This window comes from Cyrtonyx montezumae, unplaced genomic scaffold (genome assembly GCF_038088225.1).
Source record: "Cyrtonyx montezumae isolate F1298 unplaced genomic scaffold, pur_monq_1.0 scaffold_1, whole genome shotgun sequence".
Taxonomy (NCBI): domain Eukaryota; kingdom Metazoa; phylum Chordata; class Aves; order Galliformes; family Odontophoridae; genus Cyrtonyx; species Cyrtonyx montezumae.
The window spans coordinates 5,601,819-5,620,387 of NW_027071825.1; the positions used below are offsets into that span (position 1 = coordinate 5,601,819).

At 40.9% G+C, this 18,569-nt stretch overlaps 1 protein-coding gene across 2 annotated transcripts in view; it reads left to right on the plus strand.

Moving 5' to 3' along the window:
* Positions 1-18,569, plus strand: part of RAB3B (RAB3B, member RAS oncogene family) — a 39,985-nt gene that overhangs the window by 13,705 nt on the left and 7,711 nt on the right. For both annotated transcript variants that reach the window (XM_065739033.1, XM_065739044.1), the window contains exon 3: positions 16,408-16,526. In XM_065739033.1, coding sequence (XP_065595105.1) covers positions 16,408-16,526 — 119 coding nt within the window. The remainder of the gene's footprint in view (positions 1-16,407; positions 16,527-18,569) is intronic.

Below are 18,569 nucleotides of genomic sequence, written 5' to 3' on the forward strand. Positions count from 1 at the left end.
TTTAAAAGAAAAACAACTCTTTATCACCTAAAGGCAAAGAGGAAGTACGTGTGTTGTTGTTGGTTATAATGTCAGAAGCCCTTTTGGGTTTTTTTTAGCTCATCTGCATGTCCAAGAAGCATTGCAGAATTGATTTTCCTTCACAAAAAATATTAAAAAATAAGTGTGAATAAATCCAGGCTATCGTATCTGCTAAATACTCTGGCACCATCACTGGGAAATATGAGCAGCAAGGGATTTTCATTTCTAATTTATCCACTTTTTTATGGATAGAAGAAATTTGATATGAATTTAATTGCCTTTATACCTCAGGTGAATCACGTGTGTTCCATCAAAATCTGATTGCTCAGTGAAGTATTTGTTCAAAACAGTCCCTCAAAGGGAGATGCTGAGTGACTTTTTCAGTCATGACTCACTGGATTTCCAATTTCTAAATGAAAAATTCCCACGACATGTTAATTTTAAGATCAGATTTATTAAATTCTTGATTAATAACAATAAAAATGTTAATTTGAGTGTGTGTCAAAGCCTGAGGGATTTGTGTAACTGATATTCTCTTTGTGGAAAAGTGACAGTCCAGTTTTCCAAGCAAGGCCATATTTGGTGATGTGGCTTTGGAACCCAGGACAGCCATGTGAGAGTTTAAGTATTGCAGCAGGTTGTCTCCCTGTGAAGTGCAGTCAGGAATGCTTCTCCTAGCCAGCGTGGTTCTTCCCATCATCCAGAGGATACAGAGCACCCATCTATATGTAGAGGAAAGGGCAGGTTCTTGCTAGAATGAAATCTGTGTTTGCACCTTTGTTTATCTACTACCGCTTACTCCTCAAAAATGAGCACAGCACAGGCTGCACTTTGGATTCATGCTTGCAATTTGAAGCAGTTTCCAGCAGTGAATTCTGGCTGCAAAAGTGCTTTCCTCTGGAAGTAGAGGTGTGCTCTCTGCTGAGAGGCTTGATTCTCTGGTTGTCCCAAAGTATTGCTTAGCTGTCATTACTGTGGAAATCCTGTATGTCCAACATTGTATTTATGACTGACCTCTTAATTCATTGAGTATTGAATAGAAAATTGTTTCTTTGTTTCACTGTCTACTGATAGAGAAAATTGCAGTTCTTAATTTTACAGCTTTTGCTAAAAATAGCACCTGACTATATTTTTCTCTGGCTCTTTCACTTCACTGTTATTTTACAATATTAAATGCAATGTTTTTTCACTTTGGATTTCTCTCAGTTTTTGTACCATGAAGCTTTAAGCACCAAGTTTGTGAGTCATAAATGTTCTGAGACATCAAATTAAGTAGAAACTGGAGAATGAGCTCTCAAAAGGTTGTGAGTGTTGCTGACGTCAATCGCAGGCTGGAATAAGAAAGAAGATATAGCTGATGGATTTTGAGAGCAAGGCTGCAAGGGCGCTTATGCTAATTCTGTTGTTAGAACAGAAATTGTGTTTTTATAAATGAAGGCAATAGTCCCAACTGAAGCTCTAGAAGGCATTCATCATAGTAACTAGATGATCTTGAGCTTTCATACTTTACAATGAAATCTGCCTTCAGCAGATTCAAACAGAATTGCTTCAGCATGACTAAAATGAATGGCAGCATGCTTTCTACTTTCTCAACCTGTGATACACTTCAGTTTTCCAGCTCTTGATTTTGCAGGATTCCCTACAGCATATCCTTTAAAGGAAAGTATATTTTATATTTTTTTAATGAACAGAAAACACTGAATGTATTTGAAGATTTTACTTGACTGTGAATGTGAGAATACTTTTGAAAGTAAGGAGTCATAAAAATCAATGTCTTGAGAATTCTCTTGATAACATAAAAGATTTAACTTCTAGAAAGTAGATAGGTGCATGCAGACTGTGTGTCCTTATCAGTTTGATGATGATATTGAAGCTTTCCAAAGGTGTAATGAGAAGGGAGCAAAAAGTGACAAGGAAAAAGACATTTTCCTTGTGGCAGCCACTTTGCTATTAGTTATCATTGCAGAATTTGTGTATGCATGTTTGGGTATCAATGAGTATGGCAGTTTAGAGTTGACAGGTAGTTTGCCTACTCATTGAAAACCATATCCTAAGAAGTTAACTTAGCTTCAAAGCAAAAGTATGTTCTCTTCTCAGAAGAGTGCAGGGGGAGGTCTGGCTCTTGAACCCTGTGCACAGCATCCTTTGATTAGAAATGCCAAAGAACAGCAGCTTCAGCTCCTGAGAAGGTGTAGGGATGGGTGGGCCTGTTCCACAAAACTGGATGTTCCCCATCTCCAGCCAGAGGTTTCTGCAGGGAGGGATCACATCCATTTGTAGTCCTCCATCTTCCGTAGTTCTATAGTTACTACTGAAAGAGTGATGTTATTTTTTTGTGATGATAGTTTGAGTGAAAAGCAGGTGGGGTGTGAGAGCTCACCTGATGTACCTAGTGATGGTGGTTCTCTGAGGTGCTGACCTGGAATGATCAGAGACCATCCTGAAGTCACAGCATGAAGACTTATCAACAAGGCAGGGACCTGTATAATGTAAAGGATCTGCACGTTCACATACACAGTTAATAAAAAGTTTTAAATTAAGAGTATCTTGTCATAAAAGGAGTCTGCAGTATATTTCCATGGCATAAATGATTACATGTGTTTGGCTGTACAGGTAAGGGAGAGGGAGGAGGAGAAGTTTCAGCATTTTAGTTCTATGTGAAAGCAGACTGCACTGAAAAGAAGGTTCACTGCCAGTTGACTTTCTGAGGATGGGCTGCCAAGCTAGGAGGTTGTTTCCCCTGCTGGTGAGGGGAATGGTACGCAATTGTGCTTTGCTTTTGTTTTGTGTCTATTCATGAAATGTCTGGCCACCATTTTGATTGTAGGCTTATGTTGCTGAGGACCAGATGCTGAACTTCTTCAGCTGCTGCTTTGAGCTGGCAAGGCAGCTTCACCAGCCCATGGTGACTGAGCACAGAGGCAGAGAGGAAGGCTTTCTCTTTCCTGAAGCTGCTGAATTCTAGTTAACCGCATAAAAATGCACCCGAATTTGTGCCAGTCAGAATTCCTGAATAACTCTTCTGCCTCAGGCAGTGACACTTGGTTATGTTTCTCCTTCCTAAGCTTCTTAAAGGTTTAGCATTTATGATTCTCTTATAATGCTGTTTGCTTGACGCGTTGATTAAGGTATATGACAGTGACCGGTTGAGAGCAAAACAAGTCATCTGAGTACAAATTGAGGCTTCTCATAAAGAGAATGGAGAGGAAGAAAGGTTTCCTGCTGTTTGAAATCAGCATAGAGCAGAGCCATTAAAATGTCGTGAATTTAATATAAAAATGGGTTATATGTCCTCTTCCCGGCCAGCTTCAAGCCAACAAGACAGGTGGTGGAGGTGGCGGTAGGGCTGATGGGGTGCCTGTTCCTGCAGCCCTGAGGCAGATGATGCTAAATACCACAATGTATGCCCTGCAAGCACTGCAGAAGCTGAGACTCCAGGTCTGCCTTGTGAATTCCAATTTTAGGAGATGTTATTTGGCTGGAGAGGAAACTCTTGGTTTCAACCCTTGTTTGGGCCCAAAGGAAACAGCATTTACTCAGATGGATCAATACTGACCACTTTCAGCAAGTCAGATAATCGATCCATGACAGCTATGTGGTGCTGGCTGAAAACAGTAGCATAAAATGTTTCATTTTTCTTTCTTTTGTTTTTTTTTACATGTTTTTAATGGAAGCTGACTCAATATTGCTGTTGGATGTACGTGTAGAAAGAGCTTTTCCACAGCAGCAGAGTTTTGTTTGATGTAAGTTTCAGCCAGCATATGGTACACATTTTAACTGAATGCACAGAGAATTAATTTGGTGTAAGCTGATTGATGTTCATTATTGACATGAGGATATGCTAATGAGAAACAATCCATCGTTACTAAATGACTGTTTCAATTTCTAGCACAGCTGAGGGTAGAGAATGTGACATGCAAGAAAAATACAATAAAAAATGGGTTGGACTCTTCTGGAACTTTTCTCAGTGGTTGTTCCTTGATGAGCACAGAGACAAATTTTTCTGATGAAAAGAACTCTGCACCCTTTCCTCGTGTTTGTTTTTTTTTTTCCTGCTACTTTCTTTCCTCCCAGCAGTGATGTAAAGTTTATTCCAGTGGTTTCTTTGCCTTCGGTGGTTGATAGGCTTTGGGCAAGCTCTGGGAGCAAAGCTGTGTTGTTTTATTTTTGTTGAGCCTCTGTATTAACTTCTCAGCTTCCTGTGGCTCACAGCATCTGGTCTGTGAGCTACACTGTGGGGACTGTTACTGTGCACATCACCTGCATGTTCCATGCCTGGAATTTGTCCTTCTCCCTTTGAAACAACTAGTCTGCTGAAGCAGGGTGGCCTGGCTGGCTCTATGGTAATGTGGAGCTTGGGGGCTCTCAGCTCCCCACCCCATGCAGAGGCATGAAAGCCTACAGCTGGTGGTACTAACAGCCTTCTGCTGCCACACTTTGTGTTGAAAAAAAGCTGTTTTTCAGCAAATCTTTCCCAGTTGGGATTGGGATCAAGCACCTACATGGCTAAAAACAAGAAACTATAAATTTGGTTAGATAAATATAAGATAAAGGATTGTGTATTGGCTTGCACTGATTTATCTCACCATCTGATGCGTTGGTAACTTTATGTTTCAGCACTGGATTAAACAGGCATGGTTTTAAGAAGACAAAAAGTAATACTGAGTCTGACCAGAAAGAGAAGAGCTCTGCTGCTCATTCCTCAGGTCCCTCCATAGGGCCAAGCTGTGCACTGGTAGTGCCAGTGAAGTTGTTTTGTACGCTTCCCTAGACTAAATAATGAATTTCTGCAGCTTTGAATGGTAGTGCAGTCTTTTAAGGGAGAGGAGCAGGAAGGATTCTGGTTGTAAACAGGAAAACAACCTGAAAACTCGGGATTTGAAATTGTGATATGTAGGAGAGGGGAAGATTGCACATCTGTGAAGAGGAAAGGTGTGTTGATGCATGAGGGTCACTTTGTAGCTCAGCTTGCCATTCTCCTTGGGCACAGGATGAAGTAAGCTGGCTTTTTCTGCTTTCACTGTATGTTTTGCAGATTTTGTTCATGTGACACGAGTGCAGTCACTCAGATAGGAAGAGGCTTGCTCATATTTAATTTGCTCCTGTCAAGTGGCAGGGTGGCATCTCCTTTGGGAAATGGCAGATGACAGCCTTGATATGTCTGTGAGGCAGTTTGTATATGATATTTAGGGAGTAAACGTAGTCAGTTAACACCTGTGTTCATTCGGGGGTAAGCAAACAGTAACAGCATATGGAGTATACTCATAATGTGAACCTATGAAACCTAATGTTTTTTTCTGTGGCAAAAACAATCTGTATTTCCATATAAATAAGTGTCTATCTCTAGACTGGTGTAGTTTGTTTTTTTCTTCTTTTAAAATTATCAGCTTCTCAGTCATTGAAGAATTTGTGTTTTGCTTTAGGAAGAAGACAGAGTAGTCCTGGGTATGGTTTTGTCATATTTGGATACGTGTCTGACTCGCATACCAAATCCATATCATCTCTGCACCACCAGGGCATAGAAGTAGGGCTGGGGCACTGGAAGTGGCCAGAGGCTGGAAGCAAACTGTGGAGGCAGGAAGCTAATTGTACAGCTAAACACTTGCTGAGAAAATCTCAGTGAGGAGAGGTGATCCTTGCAAAGACTTAGCAGGAGTCCTAAAAGGCTCTGGAGATGTTCTCCTGTCTCCCTTGCTTTAATACCATATGAATGCTTTCTTCTTTTCTGAGCTGTTCCTCTGATGCTGTCCATCTAGAATGACAGGAACATGCTTCATAATTGACAGTTTTTTGTTGCTGTTGAGAAAGTGAATAAGGTAATCTCAGCTGAAATCAGACAAACCTAGAAAACTCCAGCTTCTAAAACAACATACCTGAGAGCAAAACTTGGTTCTTATCACAGAATGGCTTGGGTTGGAAGGAACCTTAAAGCCCATCCAGTTCCAACTCCTGCTGTGGGCTGGCTGCTGCCCAGCAGATCAGGCTGCCCAGGCCTTGAAGGTCTCTAAGAATGGGGCATCCACAGCTTCTCTGGACAGCAGTGCCCGGGCCTTACTTCATTCTCAGTGGAAGATTTCTTGCTGAAATCTCCTGTCCTTTAAACCTCCCCTCTTCTAGTTTAAAGCCATTTCCCCTTGTCCTATCACTGCTGGACCATGTAAAGTTGTCTTCTGTCTTGTTTATAAGCTCCCTTTAAATACTGAAAGGCTGCATTGAGGTCTCCCTGGATAAGCCCAGCTCCCTCAGCCTTTCGTTGTAGGAGAGATGCTCCAGCCCTCTGATAATCTTTGTGGTCTCCTCTGGACCTGCTCCAACAGCTCCACATCTTTTGGAGCTGGGGACACAGTCCTGGACACAGTACTCCCGATGTGGGCTCATGAAGGCACAGAGGAGGGGGACAATCTCTTCTGTTGCAAAGAAAGAACAAAAAAAATAGGCCATGTGCCAGCCAAGTCATGTTTTGTCCAAAGTTACCTTGGAAAACTGTGTCTGGGTACCACAGAAATAATTTTGCAATAGTGGAAGCTATAATGAATTATGAATAACAAGCTGGTGGTGACTTCTGTGAGCAAAGAAACGCTGGAAAAAAGCCCTGTGCTGGTTATTACACTTTCCCACAGAAAAAGATGAATGAGTTTGCAGTTCAGAAAGTACAGCTCCACGTTACCTTTAATGTAATTCCTTTGTGTTGAAAACATGAAGGTGGGAGGAACAATGGTACCATGGTAACTCATGTTTTTTATAAACCTTTCTTACACAATTGTGAAACTATTTACCACAGCACTAACAAGTTAATATAATATGTTGCTTTTGAATTTCTTGTATTTCTCTTTATTGTAATAGTGTGTGTTTGAAAATTCTGATGCTCAACTGCACTGCTCCTGAAGCTTTCCAGTGCTTTCAGTAAAGCAGAGATGATGCTTATGAATGTTATGACTGTGCCTGGTTGATTTTTTTTCCTGTATTTGTTCATTTTCTTTGTTTTAAGAATCTTCTTAAAACGTGAGAATTATGATCTAAGCTCAGTCTAATTGAGATACAATGTGGAGCCTAATTGTTTCTCTTTTCTTCAGATAATTTCATTTATTATATTTCCATAATTTGCTCCTCAGTTCTGAGAAGGACATCTGAACAAATGACTTTTCAACAACTGTGTAGATGAAGAGGTTGTGACAGTGTGGTTGTAATTCTCAGTCTGTGCACTATTCTGCATTACTATCCTATGGAATTGTCAAAATTCAGATTATGTCACAAATTGACAAAACACACCCGTGATACTTGCAGTTTTTCTTCTTTCAGACAAAAATATGGCCTCTTCCATTTTCAGAGTGCCAAAGCAATGAACATATTGCTAAATCAAGCGTGGATGCAGGTTGTGCACACAGGTCTCGTCAATAAGCTGTTTTGAAAGATAGGGCATATGTGGAGGTCAGTTATGTTTACATCTCATTCTATCCAGCCTGTTTGTTAATTAAAATGAAGTAAGCATGTGCCAAAACACTGCCTGATCTTATTTAAGAAATGTTATGTAACGCTTACTATCTGTTGATACAACTATCCTAATGAATGCAGGATTGCTTGGTATGATTTCATTAGTGCGGTGGAAGGATGCTTTGAGATTAGAACTGAGGTGTCTGTTCTTTATCATCTAATATTTATCATCTGACTATTTGACTCCAGGAAGCGTACATACTGTGGATGAAATTTTGCAGCATGTCTATTTGTGCCCTGCAAAACTAGAATCTAGGACACTTTTAGTTCTCTGGGCTCTCTTTGGGAATGGTGTTTGGGGTTCATACCGTGGTATATCAGTGAAATGGACACTTCTGGTCTCTCAGGAAGCCAATAAAGAAAGATTGGATCCTGTCACTGCCTGAATTGCTGTATGAAACATCAGGGTAAGACCAAGAGAGCTAAAACCAAAGCTTCCTCTGCTGCTCGAGAGCCTCCAAAATTGAGACGTTTTAATTATTTGACATCAAAGTGAGGCAAAAAAAAGTGGAGGGGAAAATGTGCCATTCATTTACATGTAGTTTCATCATGTTTTGAGGCAGTTGTGAAGTCATGTCCCCTTGGTGCTGAAATGTCTTTTGCTCCATGACATATCTAAATCTGCTCACTTCAAAGTTACACTTTGCCCCAGAATTTGCTTCTGCACCTTTTCAATCAAGGGGAGTGTCTGTGGACCCAAGTGGAACTACGAATATGCCCTAAGGGTCTAGTTTTCTTCTCTGTCATGATAAATAACTTGTATTCTTCAGGAAAAAAATCATCTTGTTGCACATTTTCTGGACAGATCAGATGGGTACTTGTTAAAGCAGAAGGGCTCATACTGCCCAGAGGTTAGTTCTCACTAAGAAAGTTGGCTTCATCTGATAAATAATCCTTTTTTTCCTCACTGCAACAGAACAAATTCATTCCTGTGCTGAGAGGTGTTTAAGAGCTGTAATGGTAATGGAGTGTAGAAATGCTCTGTGTTTCTCCTGGCAGACATTCTGGGTGATTTAGGAAACAGCACAATGCTTAGGCATGTATGTGTGCTTGTATTGTTCCTGATCCTTCGGTTACAGATTTGTTGATAGATGTTTGCTTGTTTGGGGTGGTGCTGTGCAGTTTTCCTATTATAGGAAGTTCTGTTAACAAAAAACTGGTAAATACAATGGAGAATGATGCAGGCAGCAGCTGGCAGTTCAGGGTTTATTTTACACCAAAGTTCAATCACTGTGTGTCTCCCTCCATCTGTACTGAGCAGAGCAGGCTGTGCTTGAGAGCCTCACCAAGATCCCACTGCAAGGCTTGGCTGGGACAAGAGGACCAACAGGCACACAGCCCTGTAGCTCTCTCCAAAGAAGTGCTGGTGAGCACACTATGTGCTAAAGCAGCAGTCCATGGAGCTCTGCGTAGTGGGTTTTCCCCTGATAAAAGTAATTCTGTTGACTTCAGGACAAGCTAGTTCATATCCTGTAAAAAGCATAAACAGTGCTGTTAGAACAAACCAAAATTCTCCCCTGCAGCTAGTATTTTTCCTGCTAGGAAGACAGTTCTTTGACTTTTGCCACTTGTGTACATGTAAACATATTAGCCTAGCAGCAAATTGGGTTTTGAAATTATCTGTAGCTTTTATGCCTTGCATTGCTTAATACATCATTAGGAATACGATAAAGTTCTCTATCAGTATTTTTCTTATCAGCGTATGTTCAGTATTTGTTGGCTTCAAATGTGTGAGATTCAGACTGGTGTGAACATCTGTCAGTGCTTATTTTCCATTGCTTACAAAAGCAATGTGAGGTGGGCCCAGCAGCATCTGTCAAACGTCAGTTTGACTGGAAAGCAAGTGGCCTGCAGAGAATGGGGAGGCATTGTGGCGAGCTGTAGAGGTGATTGGTATGCTATAGCAATGTCAGACAGCAGAAAAGCTCACACAGATCCCAAGAAGTGTTTGCTCATGATCCTCTTCTCAACTGGAAAAGGAGGAGACAGCATCAAGCACAAAGGTGGATGAACATAAAATAGCCTGCAAAGACATCATATGGAGAAAGTCATTGGTACTGTAAGCATGTGGCAACCCCAAAGGGATCTCTCAGCTGCTTACTGTGCTGCCTCAGGAGTGCGACAAAGCCACATCTGGGCTGTGTACTTAAAATAGAAAATGTTGTGGTAAATGGTAGCAAATCTTTGTCTTGTGCTATTATTGAGCATCATCACATGCATACTGCTGTGGATCATAGCATACTTGAATTCTAAGCCTCTATGTTAAGATGCTTCCAACTACTCCAAAATAGCATCTCTTCAGTTGACATTCTTCAATTGACATTCTTCCTTTCTATTCTTAGCAGAGATCTGAGCTTACTTGGAAAGTTTCAAACTTCATTTGACTAGTTATCATGAGGCTTTTGTGAATTTAGGCAAAATCTTCATTTCACCAATGAGAACTGAATCAGATTCAATGCATTGCTTTTTGAAATATGTGCACATCTCCATCAAATATAAACTCAAATATAAACCAGTGAGGTAGAAGGATCTGTGTAATTGTTAAATTCCAACACTACGTATTTTGGGCTCCACTGAAATGAGATGCATAGTTTTAGTTCCTTCTTACTTATTTTCTGGTTTATGAGATTCAGACTGCTCTTAAGTCTTGTTTTCTTTAAGCTTTTATTCCACCTTCCTGAATGCTAAAACTTTCAGTGTTTTTGTAGTTCAATGCTCACCTGAATTGAGGCTTCGGAAAGATCATAACTTGGACAAAATCATAAGCATTGGTAATACTGCTTCATTTTTTGTACAGATGCCTTTAAGGATAGCATTCAGAGAAATAGAAATGATTCCCCCAAGTGCATGGGTGGGCAGTGTGCTGTCTCTGGGCATATTACATATGGTACATTCTCAAAGAAAGAAGTGACATGTAGCTGTCTGCTTGGGGGCAGTTTACCTCAGGTCCTGTCACACTGAAGTCCCAATAACAGGGAGAATGGGAAACACTAAGCATTAAATAACATAAAGATTTCCCCAAAACACAAGGTGGCTGAGGCTGGATGGGACCTCTGGAGGTCACCCAGACCCATCCCACTACTTAAGCAGGGCGACCTAGAGCAAGCTGCCCAAATCTCTAATTATTTGTCTTAGAATTGACCCCCATAACAGAATATGCACGGGGAGGGTTATAAGGTATAAGGCGTAGATTTAGCCCCAGTCCACTTCTAAATATACTGAAATCTTTTGTTGACCAGAACGTTTCCATGGAGTGATGCTTGCAGCAGAATACTAAACTGAATTTCCTTACAATTAAGAGTGCAGTTGGGACTCCAGGCATATAGTCTTGAAGCTTCATAAGCACCTTTGGACATACAGATTTGCTTTGTAAATGAGTTAAGTGAAGTACTTGCCTGGAGTCGAGCAGCAGAGGACACAGCCAGGGAGTGCTGCAGCAGCTGCTGCCCAGCTGCACAGACCTGAGCAGTTGCTGCCTCTCTTGCTGGTTACCATGACATTTGATCACCTAGAAATAGGCTCCAGGAAGTCTGGGTCTCATTCTGCTGCTCTCCAAGCTGGGATTTGCTGTTTTGCTTCTGTGTGTTTTAGGAGGAGAGCAACTTATAGCTTGATAATGTTAATTCCCTTCACCTGTTGTTAGTTTCCAGATCGATGAACCAGATTACTGAATTTAGCCAGATCTGTACCATGCATCACTTAACTCACTCCTCACAAATTTTGCATTTGTTCTTTTGAGCGGTTGATTTATAATGTATTGGGTTCTTCCTTTTTGTTGTTTATCTCCATGGATCAGCAGTCCACCACCATTATGACCTACACAGTGATAGCTGGAGCAGCACATATCCATCCAGTGCACTGCAGCACTAACTAGGTTGTTCAGGCTTGCTTACTGACGTCAGTGTAGTGCTGATTCTGAGATACTCTACCTGTGATTAATTTATCTGCTTCTCAGCAACTCTAGCAAATTATTGCTGTGTATAGTGACTGACATTTCTCAGACATCTGTGTGTTGTACAGCTGTTCTTACAATGGTTGGCTAAGGTAACTCACGAGTTTATGTGGAACAACTAAAAAGGTCTTACAAAACTGGCAAACTTTTTATATAAAATTGCATTCAATCAGACTTTTTTTCCTATTTTTATTTTGTCTTTGCAGAGATGATTTTGTTACTTTCCCTGAGTAGGTAGTTCATCAAAGGATGCAATGGATTTGGACTTTGCTGCAATTGCAAATAGTTTATTTGCAGTTAGAGAAGTGGAAATCGAGCAAAGATAGGAAAACGTTTAAAAAACACTTTGTAAGGGTAGAACCTCTAATATGAAAGACAGAATTGGTTTTTATGGTGTGTGTTTTCCTTCTTTTTTCCTAACAAATGTTTTGCTGCATGTTGCTAATATTGCTCACGTGGAGCTGGCTCTCAAGGTATGTAGGTGCACCTGAGTAGGTTCCAGTGACTCTTCAGCAACAAGAGCACTCAGTAATAAGAAAGGAAAATGCTCAATACAATCTGTTGAAATTGAGCATTTTAATCAGCGCTGAGCTCTGAAGGGAACCAGGTGTTATTTTGCTCCTAGCAGCATCTGAAACTTCACAGGCTTTTTATGACATCGCATCTTTTCCACATCTTAACCAGTGACTCATCCTATTTGCCTGTTTGTTCCTATTTCTAGCTGCCAGCAGGAACAGTAAGCTCCACGTTAGCATTTTCTCATTAATGTCACATACTAGCCTGCCAAAGGTCACTTTGTTCACTTGCCCATGTGCTTTTTGGTGTTTTTTTTTTCCCTTCCTAATCTACATGGCATCTGTTTAGCTAATGCATGGTGGCTTCCAGTCAAAAGTCCTTTGCAAAAGGGAGGAAGTGTGTGCGAGTGTTCATGCAACATGCAGGAGGTGTGATGGCAGAGCATGAGGCACAGGACAAGCAGCCTTCTGCCATCAAGATGGGCCTTTCCTGGTGCTGTTTACTGGGGCTGGAATAGCATCTGTTCTGTGTCTCTTTGCAGCCTAAGGAAGAAGGGTGGTAGGTACATGGCAGTAGTGGAGTGGAGTGGCATGTGTGCTGTTTGCAATTGCTGCCATCCAGCTGGACAACGGGTGACTTTCGTTCTTCTGTGTTATTCTTTAAAAACAACAAGCAACGAAGACATAAACCTTGCTTTTTTTTTTTTTTTTGAAGGACTATTATGAAGAATGTTTGTCACATACACTGCTGGAAAACTCATGGTGCTGAGGGGATTAAATCTGATACAAGAAAGAAGTTTCAGTGACATTTTGTTTTGGAAAAAAGAATTTGTTCTAGTGCAGATTTCTGGCCACAGTGATAGGGATTCTGATCTTTCAGAGCAGCAGCAAAGAAAGCATGTTGTGATTTAAAATCTCATGTGTATTTCCTGTGTGAGTACCTCACTGTTGCTGTTGCAGCCAAGAAAATAACATGAAGCTGTTTGTGCTCCTGCGACTGTTTAAGTGGAACACCTTGTGAGTAGAGTGCATCCACACATAATGCAAATGCATTTAGATCCTTTTTCCTGTGATAAACTCTGAATCTTGATTGCTCATTAATGCAGAACCTTCAAATTGTTCTTTCAAGCTGCCAAGTAATGGTCTTGTGGGTTTTTTTAATTGTGTGAAGGACAGGCACGCATGTAAGCTATGGAGGAACAGACTCGTTAGTGCACTAGTGCAAATATACCTTGCAGAGACCCTTTTGCCCTTGGCTTTAACCAAGCTATCTGATTCCTCTTTGGGGAGAGCCAAGCAGGCTTCTGGCTGCTGAAGGCTTGTGCTATTCTTTCCAGGCATTTGGCTAGACTGTTAATTAGTGGTGCCCTGGCTTTCTGCTGATCCCTGCCTGTGCCTCAGCTGCCTGCTTCTCTTGTGTTCTAATGAGTTTGTGCTCTACCTAGAAATCTTCCTAATAACTTTGGGGCGAGGGAAGCAATCTGTGTCGGTTATGTATCTCCTTCACTGGATAAATGTCTTGCACATAGAATTGAAGGACCTAATTTACCTACAGTTTGTGGTGTTTTAAAGTGATGTAAGGACAGCTGCTGTCCAAGCTGAAGAAACAGTTTATTTTCTCTCATTTATGTTGAAAAATATATGTGTTTGGGGAAGGAGGTCAGTTCTAGTGAAGATAGCATAAAACCGTGGTGTGAATCAGGAAAATTAAGACTATCACCTGCAGCTTCATTTATGTCCCTCACTGAGGTATAAAGCAGGGCCCACCTCTGCACAGGCAGAAAGCTCAAACCAGCAATCTACAATTGCCATATTTCAGATTTACCACAGCCTGAATGCAAAGTGTGAACCCAGGCATTCAGTTTGTGCTTTTGAAGCCATGCTAAGCCTTCCCTGTGGCTGCTCATCATCCCTTCAGGGCTTCTTCAGGGCTGGATCCTTGTTCCCAGCCACTGTCAAATTCAGTTTCTTTCCAGATAATTCCATGCTGATGGGCAGTGCTGCTCGTGGTTGCTCGCTGCTTGATCACAGTCTCATGCCCCAAGCCAAAAAGAGTGCCATTCATACAGCAAATAGAAGATGAGATTTGGGAGATAAAACCAGGCAGTGGAGCTATAAAACCACTGCTCTGTGAGTGTGTGAGTTAAAAAAGCTTGATTACCTCTGGGTTTGTTTCTTTTTGTAGATGGCAGTATCTGAGAAGTCTCTTGTAATGATTTAGATCTTTCTGCTAAAGAGAGTGGCCTTTTTTCCCTAGGTCTGCTTCCTAAGGAGGCTTGAAGAAAGCCTCTCCTGCAGCTCCTTTTTTGTTTGAAACAGTATGTGTGCCACTTGAGCTTTTTCCCCTACCAGGAGTGCTTCATGTCTCTCTTCTCCACCTATTTCCATAACACTTGTAAGAGCATACCCTTGAGATCACCCCTTGGTCAAATCTGATCAGGATTCATTAGTAGCTTCCAGAGTTAAAATAGGTGTACGCACATGTACTGTGGAGACCAATGATTTTATGATCTCTGTGTCCTCAGGAAATCAGGCTAAAATAAAGCAACTATCATCTATCGTGTCTCTTTGAACAAACAGAACAAAAATGTTGTTGCTGAGCCCTTTCTCACTTTAAGAAGTACAGTCAGGATCCAGGTGGCACAGCTGGTTTAGCTGTTCAGCAGCGAAAATGGGGATGCGGTATCAGTGAGCAGAAGAGCTCTGCAATATGTTTGTCAGTGGCAGGAGAAGAAATGATTGCTGAGGCTACAAGGGGATGTCCACTTCATTCTGGTACTTCTTGTGAGGGGGGAGTCAGAGAAATAGTCTGTAGCCAGCACACGGTGGCTCACTATGATCAGCCAGTGGACCACCCCATCTTGAAACAAATGTGCAAGTTTCAACAAAAAATCTCTTTTAAGTGTGGTGACAGTACAGCAAAATTCCTGCTGCATACCCTCACCTGGGAAATTCACTTTGTGTTACAGCTGTGGATTGTCTCATGGCAGCAATAGGCAGAGCCTTTTAAGTGAGCTGCAGGGAGCTTATTTACAAGCACCTTCCTCCTACAGTGCCTCTGTGATGTGCTGGCACAGAGCAACAGGTGATAGTTGCTGATCTCCCTTTTCACATGCTTCCATGTGCATATTCTGGAAGGGCCAATGCTGTCTCTTGCATGCAGAAGAAACAAAGCTGCATTTATGGGGCTAACAGACAGTAGGATTTTCAGGCTGGGTCTCCCACCCATAATACCTCATGTATTTTCCCTGAATTGTGGTGGGTCTGACCAGAAGCTGCCCCTACGCTCTGAACAAATGTATTTTTCTCTTCCGGGTAGCTGTATGAACAATAAGTCTTTCTGGCTCTTCTTCTCTGCATAAAGGATATTTTTGTTAATTACATTGGCAGTAAATATTTTCTTAAGTGCAGGTTTTAGAGAACTTAAGGACTCATTTCAGAACTGCTGACCCATAAGAGTAAACAATCAACTCCTAATGCTGTGTGTTCCCTTTGAGGATAAGACACTATACAGCTTATTTTCCAGAGCTGCTGTGTGCCAAAAGGCTTTGTTCAAGTGGTACGGATATTTCCTAAAAAAGAACTCCTTGAAGCATATAGCTTCTGTCCATGGCTCAGTAGGCAGGTCCAGAGGGAGCAGAGTGGCTGCTGATCAGTTGTAAAAATGTTTCCCAGTTTGCAAGGAATAAATGTTGTTGGCTTTGAACAGATAGTAGGTGACATATTTTCCAGCTGTCTCAAGTCTTTCTAAATGCTTCTGTTGTATGTGCCAGAACCAAAGTTTCACCTTTGTGCTGTCAAGCTGAACGTAGAAGTGAGAACTCCAGGTAAAGGAAATCTTCAGCACTCTACAGGTAAAGAGAATTAAGCTGAAGAAGATGACTAACATCTGAAATTAGTGTGCATGCTTCAGACACTTTGATAAGGACAGTCCCTGTGAAATTCACTCTGTAGAATAATTTTCACTGCATCAAGTTTTTAATTGCTCTCTCTAAACTCAGGTTAGAACTGAATCATCCATGGCATCCATCTCGGTGACATATTTCTAACCATGACACTAAATTGCAACACGTTCATGCCTTTTGCTGGAACAGTGCTGGACAATTTTCCATTGACTCTGCTTTGAAACGTCAGCTTTCAGTGAACTCTGTGAACATTTTGTTATTGTACTGATGCTGAGGCAGAGAAGAACAATTAAGGGGTTGACATCTTTGGTTATTTTTTTAATAGTACATGTGTCAAAATGCATTTAACAGATGCCCAATTAATGCTAAAATGTAAGCAGAACTCATTTTGGTGGGAACAAATGAGAATTTTTAAATAGGTAATAATAAAAAGTGACTGCCTTATTTTAGATAGAGGACTTAACTGCAGCTCCTGTTTCTGAGAAGTAGAGTCTTAAAGCCTAAATATTCTGTTCTGTTCCAGGATACAGCTGGACAAGAAAGGTACAGAACCATCACTACAGCCTACTACCGAGGAGCCATGGGCTTCATCCTCATGTATGACATCACCAGTGAAGACTCTTTCAATGCAGTGCAGGACTGGTAGGAAAGAAGTTGTTGTTGTTAGGTTTGTTTGTTGATTTGATGATTTGTTTTTGGCCAGTTCTCTCTTTCCAATTGTTTGTAGAGAATGTCTGACTTCTTACCCTTTACATTGCTTTACAACACCACATTCTTTCTTCGCCTAGAACTATCCTGTGAAACAGGTTCTTAGCTATTATAAACATCTCTGGCTCCGCTGAGTTCAGAGCAAAAGCAGAAATGCCAGAAAATGATTTCTGGACTTTCTGGTTACAACAAATCAGAGTGCAAAGAAAAAAAAAAAAAAAAGCAGGGTGTATTCATGGTGTCAAGAACTGCAAAGAAACCAGATCATGACTCTGACTTTTCTGTAACAACACTGAACGCTGACACTGGGACATCAGTTCTTGTTACGGCTATCATGTTGATAGGGGAGACTTAGGTGATCTCTGATATCTTGCAGTCATTGCTGCTTGTTACCCTGTTGCTTTATACTGCAGATGGGTATGGTGAACATGCAAAGAAGGGTAGACAAAGGTTAATGGAATCTCTTAAGTCTGACAGATGGATTTGCAGTGATCTCAGAGACCGCCCAGGAATATGTGGTGGCAGCATATAGGTGACTTGAAATTTCCTTACTTAGCTCAGTCTTGATTTTTATTGAACATCTTCTCGATATCACCATAACTAAGTTGTAGCTCAAAAGCCAGAATAACAAAGTTAGATATTTCTAGTAACTTGGCCTTCTTCCAAGGTTGCTTGCTATTCATTCTCTCTGTACACTCGAACAGCTGCTTGTGATGATCACATCTGAAGATGTAGTCTGCACTTTCACCTTATCTCCATATCATGACACCATGCTGCAGAAGGTGAGTTGCAGCACCTTGCGTGACCTGTCCTTCAGCAGCTAATGCTAAATTTAGGAATAGATTTTTTTTTCCTTGCTATACAAACCCAAAGTTTGCCCAGATCAGGTTCTTCCACGTGACACACCCTTAACCAAACTCAGATTAAGCTTTCCACACAAGTATTTACATACGGATTTTTTTCAGTAAAAGTGCAGGCGTGTGAGCTAAGGCATGTAATCTATCAGCTTGACTTCCTGATGAAACAAGGTATATTATGACCACGTGGCCAATAAACCTGTCTGTCTGCAGGTTGTTTCCCCTCTAATAAATTTTATTTGTTTAACCAAATCTAGAAATACAGTTTCCAAGTTTTAAATATGGCTTTGTGTACGTTTGGTGAAAATATTTTTAAGTGAGTTGAAGCAAGATCCTGAAAGGTCTGCTCTTGCATACAGATGTGAGGAAACTCAGATTGTTCTTCCTGTCTGATCAGTCACTAAGTGCACGCTGTCCAACAAGCCAGCAAACACACTGGGTTTAGGTGCTATCAAAACTAACAAGTAACAAGGGCTTGGGAGTGGGGTAGCTCTCAGATTTTTTTGAAGGAGGTGTCTGAGTTATTATATGTTTCCTTGAGGAGTTATACAAATATGGGTCATCAGTGTTCTTTCTGTATCACAAAAGATTCCTTTCAATTTTTTTTAAGCTAAATTTGATATCACTTGTAAGTGGTGCTTTTTAAAGAAACTAACTTAGCACATCTTGGAAATAAATACATGGTGTAGAAGCAAAAGACAGCACAAGCTCACTGCTTTTATACTAATGTCTAAAAATCAGCCAGCTTAAAGGGGGATTTTGGTTTGGAATTTTGTTTATCAAATCCAAGTTTGTCATTTATTTTCTGTGCCTCTAACTTTCAAATTGTGTTTCTTCTACCTGTTTTTCTATGTCTCTGAAGAATATAGGTATAGAAGATTAAGGTGTAGTTTTCTGCAGATCTTTGAGATGGGCAAAGCTCATACAAATGTCAGTCTTTTCACACGCGTTCTCTATTTCAGTTAAATGACAAAAAAAATGTACTAAATTTCAATCTATGAGCTACTACTGTGAGCTGCTATTTTAAATGTCAAAGTTTAACCTGAAGCTTTGTACTGAAATGATATAACATCTGTTCCATCAAAGGCAACGTGCAGCAGTGTAAGAAAAGATCAGCTTT